This window comes from Stenella coeruleoalba, assembly GCF_951394435.1.
Source record: "Stenella coeruleoalba genome assembly, chromosome: 4".
Classification (NCBI taxonomy): domain Eukaryota; kingdom Metazoa; phylum Chordata; class Mammalia; order Artiodactyla; family Delphinidae; genus Stenella; species Stenella coeruleoalba.
Window position 1 is genome coordinate 71,604,951 of NC_137149.1, and position 13,180 is coordinate 71,618,130.

At 43.5% G+C, this 13,180-nt stretch overlaps 1 protein-coding gene across 1 annotated transcript in view; it reads left to right on the top strand.

The window, feature by feature from the left end:
• Nucleotides 1-8,632: 8,632 nt before the first annotated feature.
• SPATA18 (spermatogenesis associated 18) overlaps nucleotides 8,633-13,180 on the top strand; it is a gene marked incomplete at its 3' end in the record, with an annotated part of 29,670 nt that continues 25,122 nt past the window's right edge. The window contains exon 1 of the mRNA XM_079919810.1: nucleotides 8,633-8,879. Within this exon, the coding sequence (XP_079775936.1) occupies nucleotides 8,793-8,879 (87 nt within the window). The 5' untranslated portion in view covers nucleotides 8,633-8,792. The remainder of the gene's footprint in view (nucleotides 8,880-13,180) is intronic.

Below are 13,180 nucleotides of genomic sequence, written 5' to 3' on the forward strand. Positions count from 1 at the left end.
AATAATATTTTAAGTCCAATTCTCCCAGCACTCTTACGAGATAGGTCATGTTATCCCCATTTTACAAATGAAGAAATCAAGGCTCATAGAGGTTAAACACCTAACCAAGCTTTCAACTACTAAAGAGACAGGATTGAACCTAAGTCCACTTGACTAAAGTGTTTGCTTTTTCTACCATATCACATAACCTTTAAGTCTGCGCTTCCTTTTGCCTGTTACATATTATTAGCATTTAGAAGTGCAAAGCAGAGCTCCGCAAGGCTAGAGTACTAGTCAGAACATAGAGACCATTATCCATTCATTCACATTACAGTGGGTTAAATAGTGTTCCCCCCGCAAAAGATATATCCAAGTCCTAATTTCCAGTACCTGCGAATGTGACATTTTTTGGGAATAGGGTCTTTGCAGATGTAATAAAGTTAAGGATCTCAAGATGTGATCACTCTGGATTTAGAGTAGGCTGTAAATGTAATGCCTGATGTCCTTATAAGAAGAGGTGAGGACAGAGACACACACATGGGAGAAGATGATGTGAAGACAGAGGCAGAGATTGGAGCCATGTGTCTACAAGGCAAGGGATGCCAAGACTTGTCACCAAAAACTAGGAGAGCAGCCTGAGACAGATTCTCCCTTAGAGGCTCCAGAAGGAACCAACCCTGCTAACTTCTAACTTTCAGAACTGTGAGAGAATCAATTTCTGTTGTTTGAAGCCACCAAGTTTGTGATCATTTGTTATGGCAGCCCTTAGGAAACCATCCAAAAATTAAACTCAAAAACTTCCCCCCAATCTACTTTTCCTGTGTTCTCTTAGTGAATGACACCACCATCCTGTCAAAAACCTCAAAAGTCATTTTATACTATTTCTAGTGTGATCCTTCTACAGTACAAACCTGATCATGTCTCTCCTCACCCTGGTGCTTAAAACCCTCCAATACCTTGCATGATAAAAATCAAACTCTTTATGGTAATATATATACATATATATATATATATATGTATATATATATAGTCCTTTACTTTTTGGTTCCTGTCTACCTCTTTTTAGCCTCCTTTCCTGCCCCTTCCACAAACTCATCCTTCACTCCTGCCGTGTGCAGTATCTGCAGCTCCCAAGTATTTGTCTGAACATATCAAGTTCTTCATGTCTCTGTGCCTTTGCATATGTGGATATTTCTCTTTTTTATCTAGATATTCTTCAGCTTGTCCACTAAAACGCAGCTCAAGGGATATTTCTTTTGGGAAGACTTCTTTTTTTTTTTTTTTTTTGCGGTACGCGGGCCTCTCACTGCTGTGGCCTCTCCCGTTGCGGGGCACAGGCTCCGGACGCGCAGGCTCAGCGGCCATGGCTCACGGGCCCACACGCTCCGCGGCATGTGGGATCTTCCCGGACCGGGGCACGAACCCGCGTCCCCTGCATTGGCAGGCGGACTCTCAACCACTGCGCCACCAGGGTAGCCCTGGGAAGGCTTCTTTAATCTTCCTCCCCATCATGAACTGCTGATTTCCGTGCCCCTGCCTGTGATCCTCAAGCATGCCTTTACTGTCACATTTCTTCCACTAAGCTGAAATTTATTTATTTGGCCATCTTTCTGGTCCATGAATTCATACCTCCCCAAATTCCAGTCATCTTTAGGCACCAACCTCAGTTCCACCTCTGCCTGACAATTACAGCCAATCATTATTATGCTCTTTTTAAAAAATAATTAATTGATTAATTTTTGGCTGCGTTGGGTGTTCGTTGCTGCGCGCTGGCTTTCTTTAGTAGCGGCGAGTGGGGCTACTCTTCGTTGCGGTGCGCGGGCTTCTCATTGCGGTGGCTTCTCTTGCTGCGGAGCACAGGCTGTAGGCGTGCGGGCTTCAGTAGTTGCAGCACGTGGGCTCAGTAGTTGTGACGCACGGGCTTAGCTTCTCTGTGGCATGTGGGATCTTCCCAGACCAGGGCTCGAACCCGTGTCCCATGCATTGGCAGGCAGATTCTTAACCACTGTGCCACGAGGGGTATCCCTTACTCTCTATTTTTAACTGTATGGCACCAATTTGCTATGACACCCATTTGATACTTAGTAACACATTATCTTGTGTTATTTTACTTTTCATGCACATAGATTGTGCTCCTGGGTAGACTGTAAGCTCATTAAAATATAGGGATAATGTGTTACTACTTCTGTGTTGCCCCAAATCCTGGACATATTAGGAACCAAGTACATCATATGTACTTAGTAACTTTGATGGGTGACTATTGGATTAATTTTTTTCTATTGGGTAAAAAATATTACTGGCACCTAAGTGTTGCTGATATGTGCACATGCATTACAATTTCCTTTCTTCAGGGGGATGGAGGAGGAAGTAGAGGAAGGTCAGTGTTTCCATACAATTTTATATTTACCCTATTGTAACTTGTCACAATGAACTATGGTTGTGTCTCTCTCTCCTGAATAGATTGTGAGATGCTAGGGAGAAGGGACTGAGTCTAATTTTGCCTTAGGATTAAGGCAGTTGTTTCTGTCACACTAGAAATTCAGTAAATGTTTATCAAATGTGTCGAAAAGATCTATTTCAACATCCTTCATCCTAGAGACTGTTCTCATGCTGTCCCACGTCCCTCTCCTCAGGTGTTTAAGGGTATCTTATAATGTAGATTATACCCACTGCACCTTTGCATCAGCTTAATGTGTCCTAAGCTCATACCTTCAATGACCATTTTCTCAGAGCCAAGTATTTGCCAAGAGTCTAGCGAGCAAAGCTGAAAAGCTTGAGGGCAAGGATGCCTTCTTTTTTGAACTAACTAAAATGATGGAATCCTGGGTTGAGATAGGAGGGGTATCTTGTAACCCTCAAAAATCACACCACATCTACCTTCCCCCCTCTTCTAATCTGTATTTGCTACAAATGTCCTATAGTATCAATAGTTTATTTACATGCTAAGGTGATACAGTTGTGATATATTAAAATTTTCCTCATTTTTGTAGTTTAATCAATAGTGGGCATGAAATAATTTTACAGAAAAATTCTGAACTGTTGCACTGAGTAGGGAATGCTTGTTGGTATTATACAGAAAACAGCATCCCTGCTTCTGTCCAGCGGGGGGAAGCTTCTTTCCAGTGTGGCAGAGAACAAAAAGATCCAAATGAAGTTGATAGTATGAGAACACAGAGCATTCAGGTTACAGAATGCTGAGTGAATGGACAAATTAGTGTTTTCTACCTACGAGTAGAGACAAAGTGCTTTGGCAATACTACCAATACAAATTGAATTTAAAGGACACTTCATGCAATCGGGTCAGCAAAGGCTAAAAGATTTTCTTCAAATGGTAATATAGGCCCTGACCCAAAGGACTGAGATTCTGACACGGACAGCCATAGGATAAGAATAGCATGGCACACACAGAAGAGGACTGGGGTGCCTGAAAAAGAATCCTGGCCAGAGCAGAACAGATTATGCCTTTAGCCACACTGGCTAAGGGTTTGCAACTGTCCCTAGTGAGGGAACACTGGAAATTATGATGAAGATCCCACTGTATATCCTTGTAGCTTCTTGCATACAGGTTTCTTACACACAAGCGTGAAAAACACACACAGCTCTCACTATACTGAGAGTGGGTTCTGTCAGTCTTTTGTTGGCTTCTTAAAATCCCAAATTCAAAATATCTCCAGCTAACTGATGTAGGTAAAATATGAACCAGACACAATTAAGGACTTTCAGAAAGCCTATTCCACCCAGATGTTTGACTCTTACACTTCTCTAGATCAAATGGCTCCTGGCTGGATGGTAGAATTATGATGCTCTAAGAACAACCAACTGGCTATTACATTTGCTTTTCTTCTACCTCAATGGGATTATGACATCAGATATGAAGCAGCCAATCATCTCCTTCCTACCTTCTTTCCTCTTTTCTTTCTTTTACTTCTGTATCTTTTTGTTAACAATTCAGTTTATCGAACATTTATAGAGGGCTTAGAAAGTGTCACTTGCTGTGCTGAGGAAATTAAGCTAAATAAACCTTTGCCCTTTTCTTTAAGAAGCTCACAAGTTTATATAGGATGCAGACAAATAAGTTTAATGTAGTATGATAACTTTAAAAGTATCAACATGTCTAAAGTTAGAGAGAGAAAGTATAAAGAAGAGAGTAATGAGCTTTGTGGGGTTGGAGGAGTTAGGAAGATTTTGTCAGTTTGAGCTGGATTTAAATTAATTAAAAGTGCAACTAGGGCTTCCCTGGTGGCGCGGTGGTTGAGAGTCCGCCTGCCGATGCAGGGGACACGGGTTTGTGCCCCGGTCCAGGAAGAGCCCACATGCCGCGGAGCAGCTGGGCCCGTGAGCCATGGCCGCTGAGCCTGCGCGTCCGTAGCCTGTGCTCTGCAATGGGAGAGGCCACAACAGTGAGAGGCCCGCGTACCACACACACACACACACACACACACACACAAAAAGTGCAACTCTAGTGAACCCACTTGTTTATTTCCTGGAGGTTAGGTATATTAGTTATTCCAGAAAGTCTGCAGATTAAGTTGTATGCAAGAAAGAGGCTCAACTTTTGCTTATTGGCTAATGCTCTCAGAATCAAGGCTTGACCTCAACTGAACTGTGAACCAAAAACTGAAACAAAGGGCAAGATTTGCTCAATCCGAACCATAACCAATATGTTAAAAGGAAAAAAAAGGAAAAATAGCATTAAAGTATGTGAGAACTGTAAGAGATCTTAGAGCTCATCTAGTCCATGTTTTTCATTATATAGGATGGAAAAAACATGAGGTTCAGAATGATTAAAGACTTATGTAAAGTCGTGAGAAGCCACTAACTGGCAGAGTGTGAGATAAAGCAAGAGTATCCATGTTCCAAGTTCATTGTTCTTTCAACTTCTCCATGTTACCTGATAGTGTACCAAAAAGAAAGATTTGATTTTTATCTTTTCTTCCCAAATAATTGCCTACTTGATAATATCCTAAAATAATCAAATTGGAACAAAATTTAGAGCATCAAAAGATTCTCCGAATAGTACCTTTACTTAACTGATATTTTCTTTCATATATACACATAAAATAGACTTTTATTTATTTTTTTTAAATTTTTTTGCGGTACGCGGGCCTCTCACTGTTGTGGCCTCTCCCGTTGCGGAGCACAGGCTCCGGACGTGCATGCTCAGCGGCCATGGCTCACGGGCCCAGCCGCTGCGCGGCACGTGGGATCTTCCCGGACCGGGGCACGAACCCGTGTCCCCTGCACCGGCAGGTGGACTCTCAACCACTGCGCCACCAGGGAAGCCCTAAAATAGACTTTTAAAGCAGAATCTCAAACTTGTTGAGTGCATACTTGTAGTTTGAAGCATATGGATTCCTCTTTAATCAGCAAAATCGACTGTTTGCATTCCAGACTCTAGCTCTCTCTTAAATTGATTACCATCCTACACCCATAAAAAGCTCTGAGGAGGAGATCATCATTAAGGGCACTTATGAGGATATCCACTTATTCCTACACGTATGGAAATTCTAAGCTTGTATCAAGTAACATCACCAGAGAGCTAAGAAATGGGGTGTCAATTGCTTGGCTCTCTCTTTGATGGCATGTGTTCTAGTTTTACCCCCTTAGCATTGATCAAAGGTGACTGCAAGAAACAATCAAATTAAGATTGTTTCTATATTTTCTAAAAAAAAAGGGGGGGTTATTAAGGACAGCTTCATCTATGTTGTTCTATACTCTTTGGAAAAGAATAAACATATTTTAGAACTGGTACCAGAAAAATGTGTTTTCATTCAAAAAATTAGTATGTATACTTTTAAAATCAAATAGTACTAATCATACCGCCCATTTTCCTTTTTGCCTTGACTACTACAAAGCCCAGAAATAAATGTAAAATAAGGCTCAATCTTAGTACATAAGCTTAAATTGGGGGCATATTTTTTCCATTAAAAAAATTTCTAGGGGGCTTCCCTGGTGGCGCAGTGGTTGAGAGTCTGCCTGCCGATGCAGGGGACACGGGTTCGTGCCCCGGTCTGGGAAGATCCCACATGCTTTGGAGCGGCTGGGCCCGTGAGCCATGGCCACTGAGCCTGCGCGTCCGGAGCCTGTGCTCCGCAACGGGAGAGGCCACAACAGTGAGAGGCCTGCGTACCACACACACACACACAGATTTCTAAATCTAACAATGATATTTTCCACAAGCCTTTTACTGTAAGCCATCTCAGATCCTCTTTTGGAAGTTTTGGGGGGATAAATAATGAATAAGTATGCATTTCCTTTGTTTTGAGTCCTTAAGAACTATGCTTGTTGTTAGTGAGCATCAAGTTCCTGCTATGGGCAGCCATGCTCCAGAATTCTACAGAAACCAAGAAGTGTATGAAATGACTGGAGGCCTGAAGGGTCTTGAATCTAGCTGTGGGGCTCCAGTACTGTAGAGATAAATAACATCAGGTAGCATATTGTAAAGTGATTTCAAAGACCCATTTTATCCTAAGACTCTATAAGTCTATTAAATTAGACTTGGTCAAAGTCTAATTTAATAGACTTATTTGGTCTATTTGGTCAAAGCATATTCTGTTTTGAGTTGGCTTAAATATTGATATTTTGACTAACATTTTTCTGAAGGTGGTAAAGTTTTTGGGTAACTTTGTTTCTGAGTAAGTTTTCATAAAAGCAGTTTGTGTTCATGGTAGAAATTTGGAAAATCAGAGAAGTATAAAGGAGCAAATTAAAATCATCCATAGTCATGCCTTGGTTTCACGTTGTATAATGTAACACAATATATATAATTTAGTGTCTGGCTTTTTTCACTTAACATTATGTAGTAAGAATTCCTAGATACTAGATATTCCTCAATAACAAGATTTCTAGTGTGAAAATTTCATTGAATGGTTTGCTCAGTCATTACCCTATCATTGATTTACATTGTTTCCAACCTAGTTTTCTCTGTTTAATATAATACTGTGATCTACATTCGTCGTAATAGTGATCATAGCATTTAGGAAGCACTTGCTATAATATATGCCAAGCACTGTGCTAAGTATACTTCACATGAATGATCTTATTTAGTCTGTAATATTCCTGTGAAGTAAGAACTATTGTAAGATGATATAAACAAGGATTAGCAGTTAATTAAAGTGTCCATAGCAAGGAAGAGGATTTAACACAGTCTAATATAAGCAAATATTCCAACTTGGTTTTTATTAATAAGTAAATCCGACTGTTCAAAGATTCCAATTGCCTATTAAAGTGTGCAGTTACTGGTCCTAAATTAAGAAACCTATGAGATTCTTCTCCATTCCCTTCCTCCTTCTTTATAATTTTTTAAAGGAAGAAAGTCTCTAATGAATAGTGGTTTTTTTAGTTTAGTAACTGTTATTGCACCATGATAAAATAATGTGTGTTCTTTTTATATTCCTTAGTTTTTCTCTTTTTGTAGAGATATAATCAAAAGAATACATTATGTATGATTCAATATTTGTATATTCTGTGAAACGATCACCACAATAAATCTAATTAACATCCATCACCACACATAGTTACAAGTTTGGTTTTTTTTTTTCTTGTGATGAGAACTTTTATAGTTCTTATTTTGTGGTCTATAGAAGATAGTAAGAACATAGGCTCCAGAAATGAGCCTTTCATTTTTATTAGAGGACATTAAAACCATTGTAATTAAGAGGAAAAAAGGGGAGGGGCAAAAATTCTGAATATTACGGTAGGTGGACATGTGCAATGTTCATATATTCTCATATACCTGAAGAAAAGGAACTGAATTAAACTAGCTAGTTGAGGCCCTGCTCCACCCACACTGTTTTAATGAATAGATAAGGATGATTTGCAATCTGCACATCATTTGATGGCATAGAAAATAAGGGTTCTAAAATGCTTAATGATGGTTGAAATGGTTTCATTTCTTAAGTAGTTCAAACTGTCACTGTGGCTTAATACACCCTTTTGAAATAGCGCCAAACCGGCCCTGAACTTGAACAAAGTCTCAATTAGAGAATTCATAATTAAATGAAGCTTTAGAGTGTTAGTGATTCTAAAAATAGACCAAATCTTGTTTAAACCTGATTAATTTGTGAACATCCTGGAGCTAACATCTATTTACCTGGGCACCCACAAAACCCTAGGTGTTAACAAATGAAGAATTAAAGCCTTGAGAAATGAAAGAATAAAGGAAGGACCCAAACAGGTGCTTTCTTCAGAGCCTAACCAAAGACGTCTAGGGAGAAACGACCTTTGCTTTTCTAGACAAGAGGCCTCCAGCTGACCCCCATCTTACACTGCGGGCGCGTCTCAGCCCATCAGCGGGTAGGGCAGCCGCCGTCCGTAGTCTTAGCGTCTTCCAGCCCCCGGCCCAACCTGGAGTCTCACTGGCTTTGGGCACCCTCGCTTTCGACCACCAGCAGCACCACCAGCATCGGGAGGAACGGCGGCATCGCGCGGGGTGCCCGGGACCCCCGGGGTCGGAGGGAGGGCGCCTGGGCTGCAGGCGGGCGGAGGGCGCGGCTGGGGCTGGGCGGCGCGCGTACCTAACAGCCGCGCGCTCACGTCAAGGTTTGTTTCACAATCACCCGGGTGTTCTGGCCGGGGCTCCGGGCAGCCGCAGGGGAGCCTGGAGACCGCGCGGGGCGGCGTATGAGCTGCGGCGGCTGTGGCCCAGGGCACCTCCCTCCGGCTTCCCGAACCCTGCCCCGTCCGACCGGAGAGGGAGGATGGAAACACCAGCCGCGCTCTGAGCCCCTCCAGAAGATAACACTTTTCCCGCCACATCGGCTCGCGGTCCACGAGTCCATCTCCCAGAGCGGGGCCGAGCGGAAAAACGAGCAATGGCGGATAACCTGAGGAAACTGGTCTCCAACGAATCTTTAAGATCGATGCAGAACCAGCTAGAGTCCTGGCTGAGGCAGTACAACGTGAGTCAGGGTGGGAGACCCCCGGGGCTCGCCCCTCCCTCTAGTTCCTCGCACGACCCTCGGCGGGGACTTCTTAGCACTGGTCTCCGGGTGGCCGCTTTGCCAAGTCCCGCGGTTGTGATGCCTAACTAGGGCCCAGCATCGGACCCGCATCGCCGGGAAGGAAGGAAAGTGCGGGTTCCCCTTTCTCCGTGCGGAGCGCGGGACTCGGAGTCTGGGAAGAGAGCACGCATTTTACCCAGCAGTAGCCAAGGACGCTGGCGGCCCTAGCAACGCGAAAGCCCTGCGAGCCGCCGGGGTGTGGTCAAGACTGCCACTCTCCCACCTATCCCCTCCGCCAGCAGTCTACCCTCATACCCCCGACTCGAATTATTATTATTATTTTTACTACATCCCTCCTCTTGCCTTTCCTCAAGTCTCCCACTCTGGGGATAACTTGTGGTTGTATCAGGATGGATTTTTATAAAAATACACCCAGGAGTTAGTACCCAGAAATCAGTGAAACGGGCAGTTGTTACTGTTGCGGGTTTCACTTGTGTTCTGGTCAGCATGGCAAGTAAGGCACAGTTTCAACACCAGGGCAGATTTCAGAAGGCCTGTTGCCAAGGCATGTGTAAGCCCATATTCTCTCATCAAACCCAGAAGGGTTCTTCAAATCTCCTTAATCCCCACTCCCACTCCAGTTCCAGTTAATCTCCACCACCCAGAGAGTAGAACTCCAGCGCTGAATTTTGCTTCGGTTGGTCTGTCTTAAAAAGGGGAGTCCTATTTTCACACAGTAAGTAGAACAGGGAGGCAGAGAGAGCTGGGGACACGGAATCAGTCCCCCTAGCTTCTAGGTCTGGCTCTGCATAGAACTAGCTGAATCAACTTATTTAACCTCTGGGTCTCAGTACCTCCCCTGCTAAATGGGAGACTGGAATTAGATGATAGGTAAAGTTCCTTTTTAGATCTCAAATTTTTGAGTCTAGATCAGCTTGTTTCTGAAATTCTACCAGGAAAAATGCAACTGGTTGCTGTCATGAGTCCCTGGGCTTTCCTATCCACCCTCTAACCAGGGCTCCTGGGAGGAGGGGAGCTCAAAGCATAGCTACAGCTTTCTTCTTAGCCTTCCTTCCTAGGGTTTACCCCCTTCGCGCACATTTAAAGAACGAGCACTGATTATTCCTTCTCCACCGAGATTGCAGGAAAACTAAAATTCACCTCTAGCACAAAGCCTTGGATTCCCCTTAGCACCTACCTTTAAAAGTGGCTACTTGTTACCTAGTCTCAGAAGGTTGAGAATAACAAGTCCTATACATGTATTCACCCTTCTTAAAACTCCCTCTTACAAGAAAAAATGTTTTTCTTGCTTGTGGTCTAAATTAACTCTGAATATTAAAAAGTGTATTCAGTTTGTCACTAGACAATATTTAACACAAATGATACTAGTAGTGGCTGGACCAAATTAAATGATTGCTTTGAAAATACCTGTAAGTACTGAGAAATGCCAAAGTTTATTGCACTTTCCCTTCTCACTGACACTGGTGCATCCCATTCCTCTGTTCTCACTGAGACCATTTTAATCTAGATTCTTCACCTGTCCCACCCCGCCCCCTAAAACACACACACACACACACACACACACACACACACACACACACATGAATAGTAGAGACTGCACTCTAAGAGATAAATGGCTTTCCAAATTTTGTGGCCATTCCCTGGGCAACATCATTTCTTCTCAACTCTTTGGCGTCTCTGTCACATTTGACTCTCGACACCCCTATTCTTCTAAGGCTCTAATAATTTGTCTCCTTGCCTCACCCACTCCCCCCTTGTAACTGTTCTTCAAGGGCCAGACTTTAGAAATCTTCTCTTCTACCTCCATTCCTGCTTCATCTCTTACTCCTATGCTGATCCTCTCATATCTATATTCAGGTCCTATTCTCATCTGAGCTCTCTCTTCTCCAACTGTACATTGGACATTTTCAGTTGTGCTATTGTCATCTCAAAGTCAAATCAGCCTGAGACTGACCCTAGCCTCTCCCATGCCCCAAACACCAACTTCTTTCCTAACTTAATAGTCTTTATCATGACATACTCCACTTTCTTCTCACCAGCAGAATCTGTGGGTACCAGTTGTAAATTCGTGCAGAACCTGATCACTTTCCACCACCCCTGCTGCTGCCACCCTTGTCCACCTTTGGTCATCTTTTATTTGGATCATTAAAAAAATAACCCAAAGTGATTCTTCTAAATGTCAAGTCAGATCAGGTTACTCCTCTGGCAAAACTCTCCAAACTTCCTGTCTCAGAAAAAGAGTTCCTACAATGGCCATCAAGCTCCTATACAACTGTGGTCCTTTAAATTCTGTGATGTCATCTCTTACCCTCTCCCTTGCTCAACCACTCCAGCAATACTGGCAGTCTTAGAGCAAAGCTGTCCAACAGAACTTTCTATGATGACAGACGTGTTCTGTATCTATATCTATATCTATATCTATACCTATACCTGCACTGTCCAATATGGTGGTCATTGGGCACTTGAACTCTGGCAAGTGCAAACTGAGGAACTGAATTATTTTTTTTTTTTTTGCGGTACGCGGGCCTCTCACTGTTGTGGCCTCTCCCATTGCGGAGCACACGCTCTGGACGCGCAGGCTCAGCGGCCATGGCTCACAGGCCCAGCCGCTCTGCGGCATGTGGGATCTTCCCAGACCGGGACACGAACCCATGTGCCCCACATCAGCAGGCGGACTCTCAACCACTGCGCCACCAGGGAAGCCCTCCAGTCCAATTTTTATACAGCTGTACAGGGGATCGTTTTGCGGGGGCTCCTCATTCCCCATACCAGTGGTTCTCAACGCAGGCAAAGCCCTATGCCCTGGGACAGTGTTTTTAAAACTTACCCATAGAGATGAATGCATTTTACATCACGACATAGCACACATACACCCTTATATAACTGAAGTAGAGGTTCATAAATAGTTCTTCTCTTTAGTAATTGTGATATACTCTGTTTTCTTTTTCATTAATTTTTTTAGGGAGAGCTGAACGAGACTCACTAAATCAATATCACTTCCCATTAACGTTGTGGTCTTGGTTACACCTACAAATCATCTAGAAAACTTTTTAAGCTTTCTAATGCCCAGATCCCACACTAGAGCAGTTAGAATTTTTAAGAGTGGGAGCCCACAAGGCTCCTCGGGTGAAGGCTTTCCTGAATCTTCCTGGCTTCTTACCACTTCCTCCTTTGAGCCTCACCTCTGAATTCTGGACCTACCTTTATTATAGCAGGCAGTACTCGATTTTGCATTCGTTTACATGTTTATCTGAGACTATAAGTTCCTTGGGGGCACGAGACTGTCTTGGGTTCCTAGCACCCAGCACACCGTAGCCTCCTCCATAAAGATTTGTTGAGAACGTAAATGCATGAGTGAAGCAGAGAGTAAACCATCGTCTTTGGCTTCCTCGTTCTTCATCCTTCTTTCTGGGTGTCCTCTTATTTCTTACTGCTCTTGCTTTGTTTTTCATTCACTGGCCCCTCTTCCTCAGCCCACTTCTGAAACAGTCAAATTGCCCTCTGCCCCGCCCTCAGCCCCCTCCCCACTCTCCCCTCTCGATGGGCCCTCCTCTGTGCACGTGGCTTCCATTCTTCCTCTGCTGGAGGCTTCCAGAGCCGCACCTCTAACCGTCACCTCTTTTCTGAGATCCAGATGACTTTCCAACGGCTTCTGGTAAAGCTTCGTGTTAGAGAGCTCGGCTCCAGTTCCAGAAGCTGCAAGGATGGGTTTAGGTTCCAGCTGAACCACCATGTCTTCCAAATTACTTAAGAGCTTTGTCTTCCTCATTAGTGAATTTGAGATGATGGACGGTGTCCAATTTGTAGGGTTGCTTTGAGGATTAAATGAAACGTTTAAACATGCATTTAAAGCTCTTAGCACAGTGCCTGGCTGGCAAAGGGTAGGTGCTCAGTAATGGTTACATATTCTCACTGGACTTCTCTATCTGGAGCTCCTTCAAACCCTTTAAACTGTCTGAAAACAGTATCTTCCCTCTCATACCTCTTACCTGTTTCCAAACATCCTGACTTCCTCCTCAGGTAATGCTAGAATCAGTGGGACCTTGCCTGATACAGATGTAATTTGGGGGCTGGGAAGGACTCTTAGGGGACCCTTGTCATTGCCACAGCTCTCAGCATCTCTCAGCCAGACAGCTACTACCGTCTCACAGGACTCGCTCTCTAATCCAAATTATCTGGTCTGTTTCTGCCAGAGTAATTCTTGTAAAATCAAAGCAAATCTTCCACTTGCTCCATTA